This window comes from Varanus komodoensis, unplaced genomic scaffold, assembly GCF_004798865.1.
Source record: "Varanus komodoensis strain SLA01 unplaced genomic scaffold, ASM479886v1 scaffold3, whole genome shotgun sequence".
In the NCBI taxonomy this organism is placed as follows: Eukaryota; Metazoa; Chordata; class Lepidosauria; order Squamata; family Varanidae; genus Varanus; species Varanus komodoensis.
This window is the reverse complement of record NW_025335761.1, coordinates 45928018-45955149: the sequence shown is the minus strand read 5'-3', so window position 1 is coordinate 45955149 and position 27132 is coordinate 45928018. Positions and strand designations below refer to the sequence as shown.

Here is a 27132-nt window from a genome sequence, read left to right as displayed (position 1 = left end):
GTGAGGAATCACCAATGCAGAGTAAATGCAGTTAAAACAGCGGGACCATGCAGAATTGATCTGGCTTCTTGTATTCAGAGTTTTCTGGAACCCAAGCAATTACTTGGAGCTGAAGCATTGTGAGTCCATCCATATTGTTCTCTTCCGTGCATGTGGGCATACATGCATACATACTTACAGAGGAGCCTGATTTGCACATAACAGAACCCATGGTTTATTTAATCCATGGCTTTTGTCCTAGTCACAGTTTGTCTGGCAGATGATCAAACAAACCATTGTTTATTTTCTCAATCCCAGGGCTGTTTGTTTCCTTCCTTTGCCTACTTCCCCCTTCTATCCCAAACGCCTTTGAGGCACAGTTGTACTGGCATGTAAAACAGGAATATTTTTTTATCATGATACAAACAAACCAGTTTACAATCAAACCATGGGAACTCTTTCTGAGTTGTTCACAGTGTGAATGCATTCACACGGTACAACCCAGAATGTAACAACCCATACTAATAATTATGATGATTATTACATTTATATTCCACTTTTCTTGCAAGGAAACCAAGGTGGCTTACATACTTTTCCTCAGCTTCCTTGTATCCTAAGTACAACAATCCTGTGAGGTACATAAGGCTGAGGGTCAAAAACTAACTCAAAGTCACTGAGCTTCACTGCTGAATGGGGACTAGAACCTGGATCTCCAGGTTCCACCACACCACTTTATCACTGTGTGTAAACCTCAAGTGTTACATATTCAGAAGATCTCCATAACTTCCCAATAGCCTAGGCACATTAAAATAAACACCACCCATTAAGATGGGGAACAGGTATGGAACCTGCTAGCACTATTTGTAGTGCTGGCCACCAATAGGATGGCTTTCAAAGAAAGCCAAATTTATGGAGGATGGGGATATCAGTGTCTTCACAGCTATATGCTACTTCTACCATCAAAGGTACAATGCCCACGTAGACCAGTTGCTGGGAAAAACAAGCAGGAAGATACTATTGCACTCATTTCTTACTTCTGCATTGGCTGGACCCTCAACCTCTCCCAGCCTGGCTCATCCTATTATTCTAAACACTTTGTGTACACTGAAGTATATACATAGAGTCCCTCCCATGATGGGCTTCAGTTTCCACCCTTCATTACAAAGAGGACCTACAAATGTACACAAGTTCCCCTTTCACAGATGCATACCTAGCCTCTACAAGCTCCTGACACATTTTGGGACTGTACATTTAAACCATCCTACAACAGCAGAAAAACTTAAATCCCTAATGGTTATTGGCTTTTCTGCAGAAATATTGGGAAGTTTTTAGGAGATTTTCCCCATGTCTGCAATCGTTTGATTGAGCTGTGCTTGCAACATAGAGGGTGGGTTGCAGAAGCCACTGTTAATGAATTTCTGGTAGCAGCTACATGCATTGGACTATTTCAAGGGTGCTCATGAACATAGATGGAATCAACTGATGCTGAAAGCTCCAATGTTAGGGCCATGCATGGGACTTTAATGGAGCTGTCCATGGTGCTGAGCTAGCTGGTGGTTTTAAGGTTCTGCACCATGGATAGCTACTTAAAAACTTCCCATGCGTCATCTTCACTGTATGTAATTACGCTGCTTTGCCACCCCTTTCACCATAAGCATAATCGCTTGGAATGAGCTGAAGATGTGAGGCAGGAAAGCAGAACCCTATTTAACTGGAGGGCCAAATTTAATTTTGGAGACAGTCTGAAGGCCACATGCCAGCAGTGGGTACAGCCAAGAATAGCAGCATGCTTTTGTTTAATGCTCCTGCACCCAGTACCTAACCCTTAAGAGATGCATTTCGAAACTTTAGAATGGAAGAAAAAGCACACAGAGGCTGGAAAGCCACCAAATGATTGGCGATCAAGGGGAGGAATGGCGTGCCCATCTAAGGAATCCTCAAGCAGGCTGGATTTGGCCCACTGTCCTGGGGTGCAATACCCCTGATGTAGGGGCTGTCCATTTATAAAATCAAAAGATGTATAAGAACATTTAAATATGTTTGCAGGATTCCTGGGCATCAGGATGAATTCTTCTCACCAGTTTGATGCTATTTAACTGGCAGGCTGCTACAGCAAGTCAGGTGGTTTGTCCACTTTTGTCCACCTGACTGAGGGCAGCTCCCTAGGGTCTAATGCATCTAATGCCCTGCTCCCTGAGCCTTCTAAAGGGAGAAGCTCAGGATGGAATCTGGGATCTGCATGCAGTGTGCAGGCTTGACCACAGAGCCAGAGTGAGAGGTGTATGAACAAGCAGGCTGTAATGGTGAAGGGAAGGAGGAACTCCAGGTGGCTCTTGTCAATGGAATTCCATAGGTGTGTGGGCCCTCAGCAAGTGGTTCACCGTGCCTGATGCAGGTAACCCCAGTGTATGGCTCATTGGATTAAGACCATAAGATGAGCCATGCTGATCCCCCTGATCCAGCTGCCCACAGATCTGACAAGCAAGTCATGAGAGCAACAGCAACTTCATGCCCAGTTTCCCCAGCTTGTGTACCTGGCCATATGACTTCTAACACTGGAGGTAGCATTCAGCCATCAGCACTGTTAGCCATTGATAGGTCAAATTCATGGAGAATAAGCCTATCGCCTTGTAAAGCCATTCACAGTGGTTACCATCACTGCATCTTAAATTCCAGAGTTTAAATATGCCCTGGGTTCTTTGATCTGTCCTGAATCTCCCACCAATCAGCTTCATGGGATGACCCCAGCTTCTAATCTTATTGACGAGGGAGAAAAATGTCTCCCTCTCTGCTTTTTCCACACCATGCAAAACACCTGTATCATGTCTCCCTTTATTCACCATTTTTCTAAGCTAAACAATCCCAGTTGTTGTAACTTTTCCTCACAGGGTCACCCCAGCACCTTCGTCAAATGATCAAAGATAAAATGGTTGCCCTTCCCTGCACTTTTCCTCAACTTAATAATGTCCTTTTTCAGGTTCAATGACCAGAACCAAACACAATATTCCAGGTGCAGTTGCACCAAAGTTTTGTAAGTTGGGCAGTTGTATTTTCTATATCTTTCCTAATTCCAACTAACATGGAGTTTGCCTTTTTTCTAGTAGCTGCACAGTGGACTGACATTTTCATTGACCACTAAAAGGTTAGTGAAACAGGAATTTCCTTGGTGGAAGCCATGCAGGTTCTTTTCAGCAGGGCTTGTTCTTCTGTATGCTTACTAATATTATCTTTAATAATGCATTCAACCAGTTCACATAAACCAACACTAAGCTAAACATCCAGATTCACCAGATCCCTTATTTAAAAATGGGGTCACATTAACCATTCTTCAATCATCTGTAATAGAGGCTGATCTTAGGAACATCACTTATTTTGTTAGATAGTAAGCAATTATATATAAGCTACCCAGATGGCCTTAGGGCTAAAGAGTGAAGCACACAAGTGTATATATGAATGTATGAATGAGTTATAGAAGGAGGCTAGGATGAATACCATCTAAGTCTGCCTATTTATTAACTTTCAATTTGTCTGGACTGTTGAGAGTTAAAACTGTCACCACTATTTGCCTCAGTTCTTCAGACCACCTTCCTGAAAACATCAATTCAGTCAGAGATTCGTATTGTATAACTTCTGCAGTGAAGCTGGATTAAAAGAAATCACTCCGCTTCTCTGCAGTCTCCCTATCCTTTAGTATACCTTTATCTCCATTGTTGTCCAATAGTCCAACTGCTTCCCCACCTGGTCTCCTTCTTATATATTTAAAAAATGCTATTGTTGGTCTTGATCTTGTTAATGAGATGCTCCTCAAAATGCCCTTCTATTGTTTGCTTGCACTTTCTTTGTGCAAACTTGTGCTCCCTTTTGTTTTCCTAATTTGGGCAAGACTTTCATTTCCTGAAGGAAGCCTTCTTTTCTCTAATAGCTTCCTTGATGCTGCTTGTTAACCATGCTGGTGGTGACCACTTGGCTTGCTTCTTGTTTCTTAACCTGTAGTATACTTTCTAGCTGACCTGTTACTGTGGCTTTGAGTAACCTCCACATTTTTAAAGGAATTTAGCCCACTTGATTCCCCCTCTTAAGTTTCTTTTTACCAATGCCCTCATTTTAGAGAAGTTTCCTCTTCTGAAGTTAAATAGGACTGCACTGATCTTCCTTTGGCATCTTTCCACTTAATATATATTCAATCTGATGGTGCTGTGGTCACTGCTTCCAATTGGTTCAACAGTGTTTGCATCTCGTAGCAGAGTCTCCTTACCATCTGGTCAGTCCCATGACCAGCTGTTCTAGGGCACAGTTATTTAGAGCATCAAGAAATTAACTTCTTTGCCATGACTGGAACATGCATTCAACCAGTCAGTGTGGTGGCAATTATTCCATCCATTATTACAACAAATTTTTGTTTGGACCTCTCCCTGATTTTGTTTTCCTTCTTGCAGTTGCCCTGAGCATTGATTCCTAGGACTTGTTCTTAATGCTAACTTGTAGAGCCTGGTATTGTGAGTGGAGCCGGTTGGAGCTGGGGGTCAGACTAGATGGCCTTGGAGACCCCTTCTGACTCGCTCCTTTTCCATGTTTCTATTGTCATCCAAAGCATTACTGGTGAACAGTCCACTGTTTTTAGATTTTCTAGTCCACCTGACAATGCCCTCTTTGATGTAAAGAGCAACATCTCCTCCAGTGCACCCAATTACTTCCTACAGAGTTTATGTCCAGAGATGACTGTATCTCACTGGTTCTCGCCATTCCACCAGGTTTCCAGAACTCCCATTATATCTAGGTTAGCGTTTAAAACCAGAGACTCTAACTTTTGGCTTGGAGACTTCTACCATTTGCCCAGAAATGCCTGTTCACAATGCCCCATCCCCAGTTACTCTGTTTGTGCATTCTTCTGCTATGGCACATAAGCCTCTTTGATTTGCTACCATGATTCACTTTGTGCTCATTGTCTATTTCCTGCCTTTCAATCTTTGGGCCAGTTGGAGACATATCCATTTTCATCCCCTAGGGATGATTCAACCCAAACCAGATGCTTTACAGCTCCTGTTGGCTTTCTCTCCCAGCATCGAGTGTAAAACGGCTCTGCCACCTTTTAAACAAGTTTTTCACCAGCAGCTTGGCTCCATTTTGGTTCCAGTGGAGCCTGTCCCTGTTGCACAGGCCTGGCTTGTCCCAAAATGCTTCCCAATGACTAACAGATCTGAAACCCTTCTTCCTGCACCAGCACTTCATCCACATACTGAAATGCCTCAGTCTTCCCACCTGACGCTGTGCATGGAAAACGGTAGCATTTCAGGGAAAACCATTTTAGAGGTCCTGGATTTCAACCTAAATTTGGCTTCCAGAACCTCATGTCTGCATTTCTCCATATCACTGATACCAACCTGGACTATGAACACCACTTCCACCCCTACAAAGCTGTCTAGATGGCATGTGATATCTACAACCTTCACACCCATCACAAACCCAACTACCTATGTATCTAATGATCAACTCTCCCATTACCACAACTAGGGTTGCCCTGAATCTCTATAAACTCTAAGCCTTCAGTGTTCACAGACTTCCTTTCATGCTCAGCCCAGTCTTGGAAAGTGAGCAGAGAGGAGAAGCTTGCAGAACAAAGCTTACACAAGCTCACACCACCAGTAACCTTCTTCCGTGTCACATGCGGCAGCACAAACAGTGGCTTGGAAGGACGCTTCTAGCACAGGATTCACGTAGGGATGTGAGCACCACAGGCAAGCTGGGTGCATTCACCACAGCAGCATCAAAGCAAAGCAAAGCAATCCAGGGTCCTAAGCTCAGGGAAGCTGCCAGTTCACCCCAAAAATGGATTCCTCACACCACCCTAATGACAACCCTGAAAGTACATTCTCAGCCCAAGCAGAACACAAGAAGATAACTGCTCCTCCTAAGGGCTGGGTCCTTTCTAAGGGGTCATTTCCCTCTTCCTCAAAATGCTGTACTTTCCCCGATACCTCATTTCTCTGTTATAGCAGAGGAGCTGTCAGTCTTGGACTGGGACACTGTTACAAGATTCCCAACGGTTTCCTCCCTCGACCCCTCTGCCCCGCTTAGCTTCTCCAAGTCAGCAGCCTTTGCTTCAAAGGAACTAAGTCAGGAATTCATCACTCCAAGCGCCCGCACTCAGCTTCTGTCCAGTTGGCTGATCTTCACACCTGTGCTACTACATGCCTCTGCTGCTTTTCTGCTCTCATAACTTTTGTTGTTGTGGCTATTACTGGGTTATTTTACCTGTTCTCTAGGAGAAGTGGGGGTTTATGTGTAGTATTTTATATTTGCAGTTATTTATTCAGGGTTTCATACTATGAGAAAGAGCAAACTGCCACGACCTCCTCTCCCATTGCTGAACTCTCACAGGTGCTTAGCTCTCTGGTGTGCTGATTCTTTGACCCCTGCCCCCCTCTTACAGAGCTTTAGCCAATTCGGCCTAACAGCTGCTGAGTCCATCTGCTTTCAGGGCCTTGCTTGGAACGCAAAGGAGGCCATGGCTGTTATACAAGTCAGCACCAGCTTCTAGTAAGTTGGAACTTGGGGCAATTGAACCCCCCGGGAGTGGAACTTCCCCATTTAAGGGATAGGCAATAGTTAAGGGACAACAGACAAGGGTAGCTGGTTTGGGAAGGGATAAATTTTGAAGAGCTGCATTCCTTTTGGTGTCTTTTGAAAAACTAAATGATAAACTGAACTCTCAGTGTTCAGCTTGGGATCACCATATTTCTGAGCTTTAGGTTATAAGCTATTCTATAAGACCTAATAACCTGAGCCTACTCTGAACCCAGACCAAAGCTAGCCTTCATTTTTTTGTTCATAAGCTCACCCTTCTTCTAGTTAGGCCTGCCCTGTGGCTCTTGTCACCATACAGCCATGTATTGCTTTTATAACCCCGACTATGCGCAGGTTTAAACACATGGCTGAGGTTCCCTTCAACCACTTGGAAATCTCTGTTCAGTTCCAGCTGGATTTATCCTCCTGGGATTTAACTCCCACCTGCAAGTTTATAAAGTTTACCCTCATTGGTCCTCTGCTTTGGTTTCAGCAGATGATTTTGTGTGGCAGATTATTTGGTAGCAAGTAAATAGCACGTACCTTCTCCTGGTTGCTCAATTTGTTCACATGCTGGAGCCTCATCACTGGAGCTTTTGGTGCTCAGAGAGCTTGAGGAAAGTATCTGACTGGCTTTGAGCCTCTGTTATGCATCTGGCAGTGGATATCAAGGATCATGGCTCTCGGGGTTCTAGCTATGAACAAAATACATCCCACAACCCTCAAGTTTGCCCTCCCTTGCACTGGATGTCTCCTTAGATTTCAGCAGAAAGGCAAATAAAGGAGCCCAAAGTGGTGTGTGTATTTTTGTCCTTAATTTTTATATCGAATATATTACCATCAGAGCTCTCATCTTTTATTCAAAAGAATAACAAATTATTGCAAGTTATTTTTATCCAGTAAACCTAATGGTAGAAGTAAAACATTCTAGAAAGCAGTCATGATTTTAACAAACAAACAAAACAAAAATATGGGGGAGAAAAGGGCAAACCAATCTCCTTTCCCCAACAGAAAGGACATGAACTAAATCACATTGCTTATGATGCTGTATCCCAAAACCTACGAGAGAAAACTGATAGTAAAACAAGCATGAAAGCAAACTGCAAGCTGATGATAAGGGAAGGGGAGGGCTGTTTTTCTAGTGATGCCGGCATCCTATGCAAAATGTGCCAGCTCCATCATTACAACCTCCTTAAAAAAAAACATTTTTTTTTTTAAATTTCAGTGTTTAAAATGAATTAAAACTTCTGGCTTTTTGCTTCTGTCACATGTTGTCAAATCCTCAGCCCCTTCTCAAGGCATGGAGCTTGTGGGCAACTTTCTCCAGCTCAGCTTCTATGGCTGCCAAACTATCCAGCTCTTGGTCCTGAAAGGAAAAGAGAAAATGCATGTTGGTCAGTTCTGCAAGTCATTTCAGCAGGACGCTGCTATGCCTGGATCCAGCCTCACAACCGAGGGGTCTTCTCAACAGCCACCCAGAGAGCAGCAGGCAAGGAGGGCACAGAAGCACATTATTCCCGCTATCACAATAGTCTGTTTAAATGCAGAACTGCACATGCTGGTTTTTTAACCAGAATTGCCAGATCATGTTGTTTTAACAAATCAGAAATGGTAGTTGTGAAGCTCAGAATGGCAGTTGTAGATGGAGAAAAGAAATGTTAGTTATGTGACAAGCAAACCTCCTGCCCGGGTTTGTTGACTTCCAGGGAAGGAGGCAATTTAAAGTTTGGAGGGATGGAGAGAAGAGCTGGGTCTTTTTCAGAGGAGATCTCACAGTTGTGAATCGCATTCCCTGGAGATATTTGCTGTTTTTAAACTGGGCCCGGGGACTTAATTTCAGGGGGCTTTTTCACAAAGGGATTCCTTTGTTTGATGCTAGACTCTTGGATTTCATACCCTGAACCATTTGTTGTTTCACTTATTTAAACAGTGTTTACATTGTCCTGTTTCTTTTTGTAAGCTGCTTTGTAAGGCTTTTTTTAATTTAAAAAGAGGGATATAAATAGCTTAAATAATCCCATTTAAAGATCTTGAATAATACGAAGGACAGGGGGAAAATTCAGAAAGGTTTAAAGCTCTTTGATACATCCAAGTTTATGGAAAACTGTGTAACTCAGAATAATTACAGTGCAATTGTAATTTAAAAATAACATCTGCTAAAGCAGGGCTGGGCAACCTGCAGTCCTGGGACACCTTCCACACTCTTCCTCATTCCATGCAGCCTCCTCCAGGCTTCAGAAGCCTTTGCAAGGAATCAGTTCAGATCTCTGATGCATGTGAACAGTTTCTCCTGCAGCACCCCGATGCCCATGAAAAGGAGAAAAAAGGGGGGGGGAGAGACCCTTCCCATCTCTCATATGAGGTACCTGACAGATAAACTTCCAAGGAAATGAAACCCCCAAGAGAGAAAAGGGATGAACTCGAGAGAGGTTGTGTCTCTTCATATGAGCTGGAAAGAAATGTGTGGGAGCCTGACATGATAACAGTTGCAGGAGTTGCAATATGGAAAGAGGCAAAATGGACCGATCCCACACCCCCCACCACACACACAAATGGTTTCATCCATCCCTGTCTGCATCTGTGGTGTTAACACATTCAAGAACTGGAACTGGTTCTTGGCCCCACCTGTTCTTGAGAAGACAAAGAACAGCCACAACTGCCCAAGTCATGGGACTGAAATGAGATCACCTGCAGCAATGCATAATTCTATTGCAACATTTGGCAAACATTTCTAATTAAAATGGGGAGGGTTGGCTACAGCATCTTCCATCCTTGTGGGGGAAAGCTCTGCTCGTGGGAGGTCCTTTTAGCCACATTGTAAGGATCCCCCTCCTGCTGCAAGCTCACCCCCTTCTGCAGGGACTCTTGACACTCTATGTGGCATTTTCAGGGCAACTGGAGGGCTGCCATGAGAAGTGGAAACTGCCTGGCCCAGTGCTCTCTCTACCCACTGCAGCGCCCTGGCTTTGCTCAAATCTCTACTGGCTGAGTCAGCCTCCTCAGCTGCATTTCTCTCTCTGCCCTACATACTCTTTTATATCCGAAGCCTTCACTTGCATTTCCTCAGCTTGAGATATGTAAAAAGAGGATCAGATGTGTCAGGGAAGTGGAAAAGCTACGCCAGTGACAGCAAGGCTTCCTCAGATCTGCAGCATCCCACATCCCATTGATGTAGGAGAGCTAAGACTTCCTGCTGTGAGAAAGCAGGACACTAGAAGCTGTCCTTGGAGATGATCGTTCCATTTCCAAAGAGAGTTGAAATGATCACAGAAAGGAAGGCAGTGCTTGTGCCATCGCAAAAGGTCCTTGCTCTTCATCACTGGGGTGGGGTGGGGTGGGGGGGTGTCAAGTTATTCAGTCACTCAGATTTCTAGTCCCTATGAGCATGTAACAAAATCAAAATAGAAATGCAATGAAAAAGGGGAATGGCATAATATGTATGCATCGACGACTTCACTTGAGCTTAGTGGGCCTTTTCAGTGGTAGCACCCTGGTCATGAAATGTTCTTCCCAGAGAGGCTCACTTGGCACCCATGTTGTAGTCTTTTGGGCACCAAGTAAAGACAGTTTTAAGGAGCAAACCTATGCATGTTTAGACAGAAAATGTCCTACAGCTCCCAACATTCCTCAGTAAGTAGAACTTTTTCTTATCTAAACATGTATAGAATTGTATAATTCTCCCCCATATTTCAGTTTTTCACATTTTATTATTTTAAACCCATTGCTGTATTTTTAGATTTTATATTGCTGCTGGTTTTTGCTTTTTACTTTGGATTTATGCAGTCATTTTATGCTGATAAAAATAAAATGTTTGAACAAGTTGTTATATTTTATGTTTTAACTTCTAATAACCTCCCAGATTGCTTTGGCTATTGGGGGAAGTGAGCATAATATACAGATGCTGCAAGCCACAAAAGTTAGCCACCCCCAAATCTTTAAAATCCCATTTATTTTCACTCAGGTTGGCCTCCTCCAACCAGGTGCCCTCTAGATATATCGGGTTGCAGTCACCATGATCTTCAGACTCTGCTTGGGGATTATAGGGGTTATAGTCCAAGACATCTGGAGCACACTAACTTTGAGAAGGCTGGTCTATATTGGCTGGGTTCTCAAAACCCAATAACCCTCTAGGGAAGGTTGTTGAAATCTGGATTATTTTATTGTTTGATCCCAGCCATGCTAACCAGCCATGGGTTGTTCACTGTAAACAACCCATGAAGAAAACCTGTAGCTTGTGGCTATGCTGCTAGCTGAGGGGTTAGCCTAGGTTGCTGTCTCTTGTTCAAGCCCAGCCAATACAGACCAGCCTTCCTGTATCCTTGAGTGTGTGTTATCATCTTGTCTGGTTGCAGTCAGTGACTGGCGATGGATCTCCCAAGTTTCTGATGAGAGTGGGGATGCCAAGAACTGAACTCAGAACCTGGAGCTACAGTCATTCCCTTACCCCGGTCCTGCTGCTTGGCCAGGAGCAAGGAGAAACCCTCTCCCCACTCCCTCTAGGGGTTGCCAGGACACCGCCTGCAACACGAAGGACTTAGGAGAAGCTAGGAGCGCTGTTGCGCACAGCAGCACAGAGCCTTGCTTGGACCCCTGCTGCTGCGGGTGTCTCTGAGGAGGTGATGAGTGCATCCAGGATACTAGACCTGACAAACGTGCTGATGTCTCAACTGTGTAAAACCAGAAAGGCCACCTTGTTCTGCAAGCTGGGAACAATTCCTGGTTGCCAATCATTTCATGATGGGTGGTGAGCACAGAGACACGCTTATCGGCAGGGCTTCCGCTGTGTGTGTGTACAATCCCATGCTGCGGTTCCTTCCCTGGGGACCTCTAAAGGACCAGGGACCATGAGACAGGGTCTTTGTCTTCCTCTTTGTTACATTTTGCTGAGCTGATGGCAAGGCATTTTGTTCTGCTACCGGCACCAGAGCAACTGTTGTCAATGTTTTCTGGTTGCCTCCCTGGTGTCTTGGCAGCATCTTCACAATTCCCTGAGAACTCAGTGATTGTTGTGTGCTAGAAAGGTCCGGGTTGAATCCTGAACAATATGGCAGAGTTGCTGTAGTTGGAAAAGTGGTGGATGGGGAAGAATGAGGCGATACTGACACAGTCTGTGGGAAGGCTGGACCCACTGCTTGGGGACTGCGGTGTGTGGGACCAGGACAAACATGGAGTGGAGCTGCTGCTTTTCTCAGATGCAAGCAAAGCTCAGAATTCATTATTCCAGTTATGCCTGAATGCCATCTCAGGGGGCTTGTATGCATCCTTCATGGCTTAATATGGTCACTATTCTAAAAGCAAGTCAGTAATGACCAATAGAAAGAAGAGTTCTGTTCCCCCCACCCCGGGGTGTGTGTGTGTGTGTGTGTTTGAAATTGATGGTCTCCATCAACTCTAGCTTTTTCTATCTACAGTTCCCACAGAAGGAAGAAGATTGTGCTGCTCATGGGGACGGGGGGCTTGCTTGCCAGGGTTGCTTATAAGGATGCTGTGTGCAAAGCTAGGCAGTTGCAGCTTGGGAGAGACAGAAGCAAAGAGAAAATGGGGAGCCAGCTGTGGGTCCAGGGATCTGACCTGGGGTCACTTGCTGACTTGTAGGTGTGTCTTCCTGCTGTTTGCCTCCATGCCTTTGCTCTCCTGGTGGGTTTACACATTCACAGGGCTTCAGAACTTGATATCACCCAAAGAAAGCTTAAGCCCAGCAAGAGCCCACTCCAGTGAGGACCCTCAGCCACTGGTAAAAATAGCCACACCGCCCCTGATACTGTAGAATAGTAAAGCCCGCAGGACTGGTCATCCTAGATAGCCTCATCCTCCATACATGTGTCCAACCCCCTTTCAAAGCCATCCGAGTTGGTGACTATCTATACTTCTGGTGGAGTTCCTTAACTCTGTGCTGTGTGAAGACGTCCTCCCTCTGGTCTGTCCCAAATCTTCCACCAAAGAGCTTCATGGGATGACAGGGAGGCAGCATTATGAGACAGGGAGAAAGAGGACTCCCTCTCCACTTTTTCCTCCTGATGTACACTTCTGTGCATCCCTAGTATACTTCCCTCCCTTTTATCATGTCTCAAAGCGAAACAGCCCCAAATGTTGTAAGTTTCTCTCACAGCAGAGTTGCTCCAGCCACTTGATCATTCGAATCACCTTTCCCTGCACTTTTCCCAGCTCTGCAGCATTCTGAGCAGAAATATATACAATATTCTATGTGTGATTGCATCACAGACTGGTACAAGGGGAGCATGGCTTTATTTTCCAATTCCTAAGTATAACTAACATGGAAGCTGCCTTTTTCATGGCAGCCACACAATGGGGTCAACAGTTTCATTGAGCTGTGCACTACCAGTGAACTCGGCCTCCAAAAGTGGTACTCCCAAAGTTTCTCAGATGTCTTAACCCTGTAGAAGCTTCAGGCTATGGAAAAGACCATGGCCCTTTAGGGCTACTGGAGTAAAACTTGCACGGACTCCTCTCCTTTCCTTCCTTTCCTTTAAGGCTGCAGTGAGTACCCAGTGAGAGGCAGGGACTCTGAGAGACTAGAACTGACCATGCTCCCTTCGGCCTCAGTTGCTGACAGTCCCTTGCTGGAGCAACATCTTCTTTCAAGAGGAAGTACTCAAGCCTCGTGATGCCTACAGAGTGTTGGCCAAGATGCTAGTTGTGCCTTCCTGGACATCTCTACCAACCAGCCATGACCCCTGCTTGTAGTGTCCTTTGATCGCAGCCTCCTCCAATACCCAATCCACCCACAGCAAGAGACCACTCACGACACTCCCAGGATATTGCAAAACTTTCGTAAGTCCCAAATGCTATCTCTGTGTCCCTGGAATGCCTTGCAGTTTGGGGAACTCTTTCCAAGTCACTCGCTTGCCTTCGCCCTCTTCTGGGACTTGACAAATCCTTTAGAAAAATGGGGATTGCAAAAGGAGGGAGACCTACCTCGGTCTTTCTGTTGGCACTTCCTTCTTCATCCTTCTTTTCCTCAGGTATGGCAGCAAGTGGAACGCCACGTTCACTACTCTCCTCTTTTGAATGATGGTTCAGTGGCCTCCTCTCCTCCTCTTCAGGGTTATGGGACCTGAGAGCCAGTTTCATGGACCGGTCAGGGTCTTCATCACTTTCCTCTTCCTCAACACGCTTAGTAGTGGTCAGTTGCTTGGCCAGCTCATCCATTTTGTTCCACCTCTTGGCATCCTCCAGCTCTCTGGAGGACTCCTCTCCTGCTTCTTCACTCTCAGGATCCCTGGCTTTGGAGGTAACTTCATCCTGCCTTCTCTCAGCTGAAGAGTGATGTCTCAGTCTCTTTGCACTGTGGTATTTCTCTTCTTCTTCTGAAGGCTTCTCATCATGTTCAGACTCCTTTGTGTCTTGGTTCTCTGCAGAAAATTGAACCAAGTAAATATAGATTATTCATTTGTTTTGATTTTAAAAAAAAACTGGCTTGGAAAATGGGCCTCTGCAGCATTTCCACAGTAATGGATGTTTCAAAAGGGTAACAGCCCCCTGTTCAGTGCCCCCATTCATGGAGGGAGGTGTGCACTTGGATTCCCAGTTTGCCTCTGCAAAATGTGGGCCTGTGTCAGTGATGGCAGCTCTTCAATTTGTACTATTGAAGCTTCAATTTGTGCTATTGTGTAGGAACAGGAGCGCACATTCAGATTTAGATGTTATACGTGGTTCCTGATCTATTTCTAGGAATTGGTACTAACTCACTAAACCCAATTCAACCAGAGTGGAACACTTTTATGTCTTACTGAGAAGGGTGGGGAGAAGATCCACAGTCTCATGTGAAAATCCTTTCTTTGGCTTGCACTCATGGTCTGAAATGCAGGTGAAAAAAATCCCTTTGTATAAGAGATTTTGTATTGAACCTCTCCCTCTCCTCCAGAGAGCTGAAGCTGGAATATGCCAAGTTATTTCCTTTAGTCCTGACACTGATCTCCCAAGAGGCCAGGCAGCTAACTTGGAGGGTGTTGCTGGAACCAGCATTCCTCTTGAAACTCAGGCAGCCATCAGAGCTCAAAGGTCATTTCATTAAATTTGGCTGGTTCACCCTTTGCTGGAAGACAGACACAATCCCCTTTATTTCTGATTTGGTGAGGTGCACATTAGACCGTTGTAACACTGTCTGCATGGGTGGATCCTTGTAAAGTATTCAGAAACAGTGCCTGGAAAGGCATGTCCTTCTTTGACTGCTGGAGCATTTGCTCTGCCTCCACTCCATGTCTTACATCTCCTGCCCCGGCTGCCAGTTTGTTCCGAGGGCCAATTTAAAGTGTTGGTTTTTAACTGTTCAAAGCCCTAAACAGTTTCTGTTTCTGATCATGGTTTCCAAGGACCAAACCTGAAATGGGTTCAGATGATATAACAGGAAATGGTTAAAAGAACCGTGGCTTGTTATATTTGTGAACCCAGCCAATGCCCTTTAGGACTAGACTGTAGGTCTCCTCCTGTGTACCCAACGGGACTCCAGAGCACCCAGGAAGCAGGATCAGTAAATAAAGCAGTGACAGTACAACCTTGTGGAGTGGCTTGTGGATAATGGTGTGCCCAGGACTACCCAGTGACCCTCATTCATCCACTCCTTGGGTATTCTTTTCACTAGGCCGAACGTGCCCAATTCCTTAATCCTGACTTGATAGGATTGCTTTCTGGCAACATGATGATGCCTGCTAGTGTCAGAAATGAATGCTGCTTGAGACACATGCATGCTAAAACAAAACGGACCAGATCAGATGCTGGGGTGAAACGCTTGTGCATAACCTGATAGACATACCATCTTCCCTTTCACCATCCACATCCTCAGAACTGGTAGGATGTGCCTCTTCAGAGGTGCTCCTCTCTTTTTCTTCCTCTTCTTCATCCCTTATCACATCCTCATCCTCTTCTTCCTCCTCTTCCTCAGCTTGTTCTTGGACACTGTCCCCTCCCTCCTCTCTGCTTTCCTCTTGACTGTGTTTGGAAACCTGCTCCTTCTCATCTTCAAACTCATCTAACTCTGCAGCTTCTTCCTCCTCTTGGCTTCTCTGCTCAGCCACCTCCTCATCTCGGACATCACTGTGGATACGATTGTCAGCAGTGTCATCCCAAGGCAATTCTTCAGCCTCACCAACTTCATTGCTCTCAAATCTCACTGCATTCTCCTTCCCATCTTCAGAGTCGAGGTTTTGTGCCCTCGGTTCCCTCTCTTGCAAGTTGTTTTTCCCCTCCTCTTTGGAAGCGTCAATTTCACTGTGTTTCCAGTCCTTCTCCACCTCTAGCTTGGCCAGGGAAGCAGCAAGTTCTTCATCAGGGGTCCCCTTGAGTTCTGAGAGACAAAATAATAACAGTAAGCAGAAACTGCTGCCTGAGTATGAGAGGTTGCCACAGAGACACACAAAAACCGATCCCAGAGAGTTGGGAAGAGTATTAGCCACTGAGGATGCTATTCCTTAGTGACGACTCCTGTCAAAGCTTTCAACCACTGCAAGCCAAAGCGGAGGCGATGCAGAAGCCACATGTTGCATCGCAGCAGAAAGTGCCCTCCAGAGTGAGGCGGGTGTGTGTGCAAGGCCATCCGAAATAACATCCACGTTTGCATCGCTCAGCTTGGCTTTTGTGTGGGTTATGCTGACACCAACCTCTCTCTGCATTCGCGTTGCTTTGGCTTTCAAGGACCTCGGAGAGCTCATCTTCAAATCCCCGGTTTTTCTTCTGTTGTTCTGTCCTTTCATTTGCACCTGTTTCGCATAAGGAAGTGGTGTCAGGGGGAAGAGGAGAAGAGGTCTCCTCTTCCATACTATAGGCAATTTTAGTACCTTTGTCTCCATAGCAATGAATGCAAAGCAAAACCTTTTCCCAGTGAGCTGAATTTTTAAAAACAGGTTTTTGAAAGGCCGAAATACCGTACCTGCTCGGATGAATGCATCATTTGCCCTAGCACAGTGCTAGTTGGGCAAAGCAGGGCAGTTGCCAGAAGGGTGTTGGAGAAGAATGCTGGGATCTCTGAGGCTTGCCCTGCACCCACTAAGCTCGCCCGCTGCCTTCAAGGGTGGGGGAGACAGTGTCAAAGAAAGTTTTAACTTTCCCAGTGTCAAAGAAAGTTTTAACTTCCTGTCCAGCTGGCTTTGGGACAGGGAACAGGAGGGCTGCCATTTTGCTTTCCCCCTCAGGCAGCTGAAGGAGCCTGGCTCTTGCCGCTTTCTCATTCTCTTTCAGGACAGCAGTCCCAGAGGCAGGAAGCAGGACTGGGAAGGAGTGAGGCTATGGCACGTGGGAAAGGGGTTCAGGCATCTCCGTTTGCATGCATGTAACAACACGATGCAATCAGGGGGGCAACGGAGCATTTGGAACTAGGCTCCAACACTCAAGGAGGGCCCCAGCTCAGCAGCAGGGCTTCTCAGGCAGAAGACCACCCTGTCCTCTGGTGGCTGAGGCTGAAGGCAAAAGGGATGGGACCAATAGGCAAAGACACCAGGATTTTTTAAAATTCAAAGCTGTTACCGCCCATGACTAAGCCTTAAGAGAAGCATTTCAACCCTTCACTGTGGTAGAAACCAAACCGTGCAAAAACTGGGAGGCCATCAGATAATTGGCAAGTCGGGGTGGGGGGGGGTCCTGCAGGAGGAGGTGGGCTTCAGAGCTATAAGGGCCGGTCTGCTGATTTGTGCTTTTCCTTTTTGTGAGCCATGCAGCTGTGAGTATAATGATACAGGCCTGTTCCTTGTTCCCTGGGAGCAAGCATAATTGAACTCAGTGGACCTGCTTTTGTGCGGATGCTTATAGAATTGCATTAGAAAAGTGACCAGTTGAAATCAAGCTTTTGTCTGGAGTAACTTTTCAGTTATGGCAGAATCTTTGCAAATTGCTTGTACTTTATAATCAAATCTAACCAACCTGCTATTTCCAAGCAATATAAATTTTGTGCACTCCTCCTTAAAGTCTGTGATGAGGTGGGTAAATTATGCAATTGTGTATTCCCTTATTTTGCGAAATGTATTCTGCCAGTTAAATAGGGCTTCTCTTATTTTCGGTTTGCAGTAGATCAAAGAGCACACACCAGCTAGAAATTTCTTTTAGCCATGACTCTGATATCTAAGATTTCGACTGACGTTGATTGCACTTTCAAGTGTATCTTCAGAATCATCGGGGTTGGAAAGATTGGGTTGGTGGGGTGGGGGTTAATTGAACGCTAGGAGCCTGCATCCAATGCCACCTTGTATGCTTTTTCCAGTATTCCTCCACAACATTTGCTCACAAAGCACTGCCTGTATCACACCAAAATGAATTCTCACAAACTAAACAAGACTTGCTAACCCACAAATCTCTCTCTCTCACACACACACACACTCACTCACACACAATGTGGTTGAGGGGGACAAAGGGATTCCAACTGAACTGTACCTTGGGCTGCGATCTGTTGAAATTCCTTTAGCAGGTTTTGATGACGAAGGATGGAGTGGATTCTTTCATCTGCAATGGGGGGAAAGCTGATATGCAAACCTTTCACTAGTAAAGAGAGTTGGCACCTAGTGCTTTTTGCACATTATAGCTCCATTATCCAATCAGTTGGGTGAGCTTTTTTTTTTTTTTTTAATTTAGGCCATTGTAGCAGTCCATTTAAAAACAGAATTAATTTAAAAATCAATATCAGATTTTTCTCTTAAACTCTTAGCCTTAATTAGTTTTGAGTTGATCGAGGCTAAAGCTATAGCCTTAACTTTAGAACTAGAACTTTTCTCAGTACCCCTTAGTTCAAAATTATGCATAAAAATAAATACTGTACCTCCTTGAAGAATATCTAGGCATTCCTGGCTGACTGGGAGTGGATTTGGCTTTGACACTGTATCGGAAATTACCTCGGCAATGCACTTCATCACCTACGAAAAACAAGGATATTATATTATATTGTATGATTTATTTATTTAAAACTTGTATATGCCGTCCCCTCATGCCTCGGCATTATATGTATGTATATATTATATCCCACTCTTCCTCCAAGGAACTCAGAAAAACACCTGGTCCTCTTTCACCACCCACTTTATCATTACAGCAGCCCTGTGAGGTAGGTTAGGCCCAGAGATATTGATTGACCAAGGATAACCCAGAGAGCTGTATGGCCAAATGGGGATTGGAACCTGAGTCTCCACAGTCCCAGTCCAATACCAACCAACATCTACATCACAGTATCGAATCTCAGGATCCCAGTCTGGGGTGGCTGCACCATGCAGATGAAGGAGAGGAGGAAACGTGTGTGTTTCATATTTGCTCAGTGTGAACACTCTCTGTACAGTCTTCACTTCAGACTATTTGCCAGCCTTAAATGGGTCATTTAGGCAAGGGATCAACCCAGCCTTCCTCAGCCTGGTGCCCTCCAAATATTTTGCTTTCAGCTCCCAACAGCCACAGGCCAATGGTCAGGGACTGTGGAAGCTGGATTCCAAACCTGGTGGAAGTCCAGCTGGAAAGCTGCTCTTCCAGCCATGGATGGGCCATTGGTTATGTGAATGTGACTGCTCGCTCTCTCCCCTTTGACGTCTTTGGTCTGCGGGGCACTAGTGATCCACTCAGTTATTCCTAGCATGAATACAAGATCACAACTGCTTAACAACAACAACAACTCAATTGTAACCTATCTTTGGATGTACAAGAATCAAAGCTCTAGCACATCCTACAATACACATATGTGCGCACATTCGTACACACACGGAGAGCACGGCCTTTGGTTTGCCTTAGCAAAAAACCTGCAAGCTATTTCTCATTAAATGCAACAAGAACAACAAGCATGTGATCTCCAAGCCAAAAGTGAAATTATGCATTCATGCCCCAATTTATCAGTCGTAAGTGTGAAAGATTAATAGTACCGCAGTGAGTTTCACCACATTTAAAACTTCCATTTGCAATCTGTGCAGAGCAGCATTTCCCAATTAATAATAGTTATGAAGCAGTCAGGAATCCACGCTGGTTCCCCCATAAAGGAAATGAGCACAGCGGATTGCGGTGGATGGCAGGACTTTTCATTCCAATCTATTAAATGCTGTTTCTTTCTCCAAGTGAAACACAGTTTGAAAAAAAGAAAAACCAGCAGCAGAGCTTTCTAAATTTAAACCTACCATGGACCAGTTCAAAACAAAACTAGATAATCACAGCTGCTTTTAAATTAAAACGAGTTGGTGATTGATTCCCAGTTTCCAAATAAGGTACATTACTCAGGCCCTCTCCAAATGTTTGTGACCTGCAAGGGACAAATCCTTTCATCTCTGTAGAAAATTACTTTCCCCATCTTGACATTTGAGATTAAAGAGAATTTGGAATAATAATAATAACCAAATGGGACAAAATCATTATATTTCTGCCCTTTTAAGGGTATTGCTTGGTGAACTAGCCCAGACATTGTCAAGCCTTCCAAAGATCCCAGGGTGGTTAATAAGCTGGAGTGACTTATGGACCCCACCCCCCCATGTGCCAGCAAGATTTGCACAATTAGCCTCACCAGCAGAGCTTGTTATGATGGTGGGTGGCTAACAAAGCACCCGGGGGCCATTTTTAAAGCTATTTTTGTTTCCTGAAGATGCCTGCCTTTTTCCTCCCTTCCTTTCTCCTTTTTAAGCAGACTCTATATATACGTAAGAGGATTGGCAATAGGATGCCCCTGCATACATGGCCCAAAAAAATAAAAAAGGGCCTCACAAAGGGGCAAAGGAGGACATCAGTTTGCATAAATGCATGCACAAATGGAATGATTTAATTATAGGTATGCATGTACATTTAAAAGCATTTTTGTAATTTAAATTGAAAGGCACTTACTACCTTATTACTATTACATTGAATTTTTCCTCTTGCAAGGAATCTACAATGGTTTACACAGCTCCGTTTTATCCTCTCAACTACCCTGTGAGGTCGGCTAGGGTGAGAGTGAGGGACTGGGCCTAGGTCACCCCGTGAGCTCCATGGCTGTGGGGTCTAGAAGCCAGGTCCCCAGTCCAGGACTCAGCCGCCAGGGTCTCCCAACACCGCCTCCTGAGACCATCCCTCTGGGAAACACTGGAATCACGGCAAGACTGAATCTCTCAAGCCCAACCAAGGCAGGCATCCCATATCAGACTGTACTGAAAGCTGCCAGGAAATCCAATGGAACCATATAGTTGAAAGTCACCTTCCAGACTGATCCAAGTCCATTTTCATCCACAAACTGGGCCTGTTGAAACCAGATGGGAATGGATCCAGGAGCAAACACTGCTCCAGCATTTGGCTCAGCCGATGAGTGAACACTGACATTAATATTCTTGATCAAGACTTGGTCTCTGTGGGGTTTTCCCCCCATGCAGGGGTCTTGATACTGCCTCCTTAAGAAGAACAAGGACTGCTCCCTTGTTCAAAGAAGCTTTGATTCCTTCCAGGATGCCATAATCTAAATTTAGCTACATGCCCCGCATGTAATCCTGGTAAGAGGCTCCTAAGAAGTACGTTCGCAATTCCCATGGCATGGCTGCATTTCATATTATTCCAGTAATTCAGCTGGTAAGATCAATGGCTTAATTTTAAACTCCCCAGCCCCTTTCACACAAGAACATAGGGAACGAAGAGCTTTGTGGCACAAACTTTTATGGACAGCACATTTCACTGACAGTACAATTTGCCCACATATTTTTAGTTAATGAGTTAACTTTTGAAGATGAGCAAACAAGGTGTCAACCTCTATAGGAAGGAGCCCAATTGAAGACTCAGTCTGGATCAAGGGAACCAAGTACATACTGCGTGAAAGTACTATTGTAAGCCGTACTATTGTAAGCCATCCAGAGATGTTCTGTACGCGATGGAATAGGAAAGCTTTTAATAAATAAAGGATTCCAGTTTGGAGAAATGGTTTTGCAGTTTTCAATATGACAAACAGCTACAGAATTTGGGTTAGAAACTGGAAACCCCAAGGTCAAACGCAATCCTCAAAGTGTCCCCCAGTTGCCATAGCTAAGAAAACTAAAGAGAGAGAACAGTGACAGCCTCAAAGATGTTCTCTTCTCTCCCCCCACTTGCTGTTGGAATACCTGGATCAGAGGAGAGGAGAGGAGAGGAGAGGAGAGGAGAGGAGAGGAGAGGAGAGGAGAGGAGAGGAGAGGGACCTATAAACCCATTGAGTCCAATCCTCTGCTCTACTTCCACATGTGCTGATGCATCTGGCTACAGGCTTAGCCAGATGCGTCAGCACATGTGGAAGTGGAACAGAGCTTAGCAAAGCTGACTTGACAAGCTAGTTGAATGTATAGCTATGGTACACCTGGGGCAGGTGTACCACCGGGCTGGTGGGGAATGGGCTTGAGAGGCAGAATCCACAGTGGTGTAGAGGCAGATGGTGTAGAGCCTGCCAGGATGCAGCACCAGCACATTTGATTAGCAGCAAAGCCACCTGCCACCCATCCCGGACTTCCCTGTAACCTCTGAGCTTAGCTGTCACCCTTGCTGTAGCAAGGAAATGAATTTTTTTCCAGCAGCAGCCTATTGCTTTCTGTTGCAATGCTACAGGGTAGTTTGGCCCTGTATAAGAAATTAAGACCTATTTGCTTTACCCAAATGCTGTGGAGAAGAAGATTCCTAGAACCGGTTTGTTCCTATGGATCAGCCCTGCTGCTTCTTTTTGTGGCGTGTCCCTGGAGGCATGGCTATGGAGACTGCAGTGACTGAGTGCCTGCTCTTCAGAATTTAGCACTGAATATTGGATCTGGATCTGTACCCCAGTTTTGAAACTGTGCATTAGAATTGCACAGAAGAATAGCAGATGACATAACAGCGGTGGGTTGTAGTCACCCCATGCAGATGTGTGCATGGGATGGCCAGTTAGGCATTGCAAAAGAGGAGACACAGAATGGTTGAAAAATGGTGTTTGCTCATGTATATGTACAAATGCACATTTAGAAATAATGACTTTGATTTAAATAGAAATACAAGATATCTCACCATCTTGGGGGTGGCTGTGACCAGGTGACCCACGTGCCCGCTCCATCTGCTGACCAGTTGTTAACTGTGGTTGGGAAACTTCAATGGGGCAGCATAGCTCTCCTTTCTTGTGGTTTCTTATGATTCTTTGCTGTTTAACCTGACTTGGACTTCAGATAGAGGACACCTTTAAATAGAGGACTGTCCTCTGTGAAGCAGGACACCTGGCCACCCAAGCATACGTGTTTCTAATCATCTTTTGGGTAAGAGCAGAAAGTTCCATGGTTAAATTGAAGCTAAGCAGATCTGGAACTTCACTGAACTTGGAAGAGAGACCACCTGGAACCACATGTAGCCACCTTGATTTTAACAATGGGTGAAAGGTGGAATATCATGAGAACAAGCATCTGCCTTTCTGTCAGTGCCTACAATTATAAGCATATATATTTGACCCAGTGGTTCTTGTTCTTTTATCTCAGTAAAGGATGTTTGGATAAATGCACAGGTCACTCCAGTTAGCAAGGCTGAATTGACTGTGTTTGCTTCCTTCAGGTAGACATCACAAGTTTATAACAAAGGAAAGGTACCAAGACCAACCCCTGTTCAAAGCAAGGCCCTGCTGGATCAGGCCAAGAACCTATCTAATCCAGGGAGAACTGAGGAGGTATTTGTCAGGGTTTGCAAAAGCTTTGATTACTTTCGGGAAGGTAAGGGGAGCACTGTGCAATCACAGAAAAACAAGCAAAGGCAGTAAAAAAGCTACTGAGTAAGGGATTTTTCTGGAGCAACCTTCTAAATAGCATGTTTTCCTTCCATTCATCCAAGCTCGGTCTGTAGTCCCAACAAAAGGGAAAACGGAATCAGTCCCTTTGGTGATTCCGAACAACCTCTGGAGGCATTCTGAATGTCTCTGGCATTTGAATGGGATGTGCTGAGTTTCAGAAAGGCCAGCTTTGAATTTATTTTTTCATGGCTAAAGAAAGGGTTTATTTGCATGCAGATTTTCCTGGTTTCCTTGTTTGCTTGTAAAAAGAGCATGCAGAATGGAGTGACAGAAATGGAGTAAAAATAGTGGCCTTTTCCTCTGGAATCTGCTTCTCAAAGCAGACTCTTCACGCACGTCATTGCATGCCTCACGCAGCAGGTTGGTGAATGATATGAGGGTGAAAAATCAATGTGTGCGATGCTGGCAGTTTTTGCTAAAGAAGAAATGCTGGATTCATAACTCACAGCATCAACCATTGCGCATTGTCAGCAGCACTGAACAGTCGGTCAGCAGGAGAGGCTGTGGTGGCAGAGGGCCAAGTTAGGATTACAGGTTAGTGCTCTGAACAAGGCAGCTAATGGCTCTGTGAGTGCTTAATGAGCAGCAGTACTATAGGAAGTTCATTCATAGCATGTTAAGTGTGCAGAGTGCTTCACGAGCCCGGCTGCACAATCCTACGGATGTCTACACAGGAGGAATCTTATTAAGTTCAAGTGGACTTACTCCCAGATAAGCTATGCACAGAGCTGCAGCCTCAATGGCTTCAGTCCGTGAAGTCATCCGCTGTTTGAAAGGCTGTCCTGTCCAGTCCTGGTCTGATGATAATGAGCCATAAGGACTGTTGCTCATCAGCAGTTAGCACCTGAGCAGCAGAGGTGAAGGGCAGGCATCCAGCCCCTGGTCACAGGCTGCCACAACTCTATTTTGTCCTCTTTTTCAGTGATTCATTAGTGGCCACCCTATCCTGAAGGAAGCTGAGAGGGGCCTACATTTGACCCACAATGTAAAAGGAATTGTAAACCATGACTGGCCACCTGCCTCCATGTGGACCCTGCTCGCAACGCCCGATTCCCTTATGTTCTGCAGCAGGACAATATCCGGACACCCAGGGGAGGAGATTTGAGCCTTTGGACTTTCTTAGACTCCAGTTTCCATCAGCCCAAGACAAGATGGCCTATTGTGAAGGAGAATGGGAGTTCTACTCCAAGAACATCCAGAAGGCCACATCCTTCCCACTCCTCCTTCAAGCTATGATCTGGGCCATTACTTGGTTTCTTGGAGTTCCACTTGGTTTGACAGTGTGGACTGTCTCAGCATGCCTAGAGGTGAAGATGGCACCACTGGACACCAAGGAAAAGCATATAAGATGGAGCTGTATAACTGCATATTAACATATGTATGAATTGTGGTGGTGGAGAGAGGGGAACTTGTTGGGGCTCCTCTCTCAAATCTGCAGTGCCTGCAAAAAGGGTGATCTACTCCTTATGCAGGAAAATACAGCTCAATTGCAGTGATCGGAGCCAGCAGCCTGGAGGCTCCTGCAAGCAAGACTGAAATCACAGCCATGGCTCAAAGACATCTAGAAGCTTCTAGTGCTGCTGCTGGGCATGCTGGGAGAAACCAGCTTTCAATCTGCCAAAGAGAGGACAGATTGTGCTGCATTTCTTAGCATGTTGGGACTGGAAGGAATGATGTTTTTGGAAAGATTAAAGATAATTAACTTGGCAAGAGTCTTTTTACCATTAGAGGATTTTAGAGACCTTTTATAGCAAATTTCATTGAAAGATGGGGGCATAGATGGAGGTCTGGAAGTCTGATTTTAGTAGCATTTACTGGGAAGGTCTATTTAGGTAGGTTGAAAGAGGACAGCGATTTTGAAAATGAAGTGCATTAGATGCAGCATCAGTAAACTTAGCAAATTTGGCTGAAATTTTCCAGGTTGTATATACTCCAGCATGCACACAAACTCAAATACATAAATGCATACCCTAACATGCAGATAGTTGCCATCAGGTGCAACAATGGCTGCTGTATTTGTCCAATGCCAGAGAAACATCTCCTGGCTTCTTGATCACTGGCCATACTGACAGGGGTTCTCAGGAGCTGGAGGCAAACAGGTCTGGTGATCCGCCTCCTGCCCTTCTCTGTCCTGAGGTGCCCCAAATTGGTGTTATATTAGTCTCTTGTCCCAGCACTTATGACAAAACATGATGCAGTGGGTGATGCAAATGCGTTGGCTTTATCTGCAAGGCTGTGCAAAATGAACACACCCTATAACCCAACAAAGGAAGCTTGTATCTAAAAATAGGGCTTTCACAGCTCAGAATTCCTTGTGTGGTAGGAACCCTATATGCAGCCTGGGTTTGCAAGGGTGTCTGGGCAGCAGATTGACAATGGGAGATGCATCTGGATGTGAAGTGCAGAGTGCTTTCCCCATCCCACATTCTCAGGTGTGGCTGGAAAGAAATATTCCCATCAGTCTTGCAATATGAGATATCTGTAAATCCTCTGCCCCTTCCTGGGCCTCTTGTATGCACACAACATATGCATGCAGTTGATTATATCTTCAAAGGTTTCAGAGGTGTGGAAGGGACATTTGATCTACCCACAAGCCATGACGGATGTCTACCTAAATCCTACCTCCTGTACTTCAGTTTTTACTTTCCAGACAACCCTAGGACACAAGCAGAGGACAGGTACCATCCAAGGTGCAAGTAAGTAGCTTGAAATGTTTGCCAGACCAAACTAATACATTCCACTTACATCTGTTTTCTTGCAACAGTGTTGTCACACAGTCCTGGTTAGAAATCATAGGCAGCATTAACATTTTTGTCCATGAGTGTGTGTGTGTCTCTGTGTGTGTGTACCCTTCATCCAACCATCTCTTCGGCTGTGAATTGCAGTAGCCTTTTATATCTTGGTGTCACTTTATAAACAGCAGGCAGGCCAACTCACTGATGATCAACCCTTTAAGGTACTGGGTTAACAGTATATTTAAATAACATTTGGTTTTTCCATCTTGTTTTTGCTTCACTTTAGGCAGTGTATCAGTCATAGTGACAATTTTCAAGTATGTTACCAGGAATGTTTAAGCCCTTGAACAGCAGGGAGTTAAGTTTAGCCTGCAGTGGGCTTATACTGGATATAATTGGAAGGCTAATTCATTAACCTTCAGATACTCAAAAGGAGCTTCTGCAGCTGCTATCGAACCCTGTTGAAATTACAAATATGTCCTCATTGTGTAGTTTGGTCACACAAAGTGGTGAGAGCTGCCAAAACTATTGCAGGGAAAGCATTTCTGTGAAGGGTCATTCCCTGCATTACACAGCAACAAACCTGGATTTGACAGGTTGCGGATGTACATCCACTTGTACAGACTATGTGTTTTCAAACACCCATTTGTTGCTTTAAAAATGTTAGGTAGATACTTGCAAAAAAAGAAAGAAAGAAAAGGAGAAAAGGTATGAAGCTAGAAATGTAATGTATCCAGCATTTTAACTACTGTATGGAAACATTTTCTAGGCATAATGGAACCAGCACCATAAGATTAGTTTAAAGAATTATTAAATATTGCTAAATAAATATTTAAGCATTTTGTTTTTGCAACTCACCTTAGAGTCATCTTTAAGTGTTGGATTTGCTACTGGAAGTGAAAGTACTGCAAGAGAGAGAGGGGCAGTAATTAAAATACCTGTAATGCTGTATATTCTCAGGTTCAGTTCCATCTAGCTGACCCAGCATGTGGAAAACTCAGACAACTCAATGCAACCAGGGTGGGGGGGGGGGTGATTGTCATGAAGGTGTGCATGTGGGCTAATAAGCCAAAAACTATATGAAATGTAGCATCACATCTTTGATCACATTCTGGAGTCTAAAAATGGGGAAGTGGAGGTTGCATTTCCTTCAGCAATTGCTTA

General features: G+C 44.9%; 1 protein-coding gene across 1 annotated transcript; it reads right to left on the bottom strand.

The window, feature by feature from the left end:
• Nucleotides 1-7825: 7825 nt before the first annotated feature.
• On the bottom strand, nucleotides 7826-26940 carry CHGA (chromogranin A). The gene is made up of 7 exons (XM_044435844.1): nucleotides 26827-26940; nucleotides 18305-18398; nucleotides 17923-17991; nucleotides 16161-16259; nucleotides 15317-15847; nucleotides 13480-13916; nucleotides 7826-7909 (listed from the first exon to the last, which is right to left on the bottom strand). The coding sequence occupies exons 1-7, from the start codon at nucleotides 26938-26940 to the stop codon at nucleotides 7826-7828; spliced, it is 1428 nt and encodes a 475-aa protein (XP_044291779.1).
• Nucleotides 26941-27132: the final 192 nt, after the last annotated feature.

Excerpts from the sequence above, each read along its gene's own strand:
- CHGA (XM_044435844.1), bottom strand. The coding sequence starts at position 26,940 with ATGGAACTGAACCTGAGAATATACAGCATTACAGGTATTTTAATTACT. Across the intron at positions 17,992-18,304 it reads CCTAGATATTCTTCAAGGAG|ATGAAAGAATCCACTCCATC; the intron begins GTACAGTATTTA and ends CCCCCATTGCAG. Across the intron at positions 16,260-17,922 it reads TCAACAGATCGCAGCCCAAG|GTGCAAATGAAAGGACAGAA; the intron begins GTACAGTTCAGT and ends TATGCGAAACAG.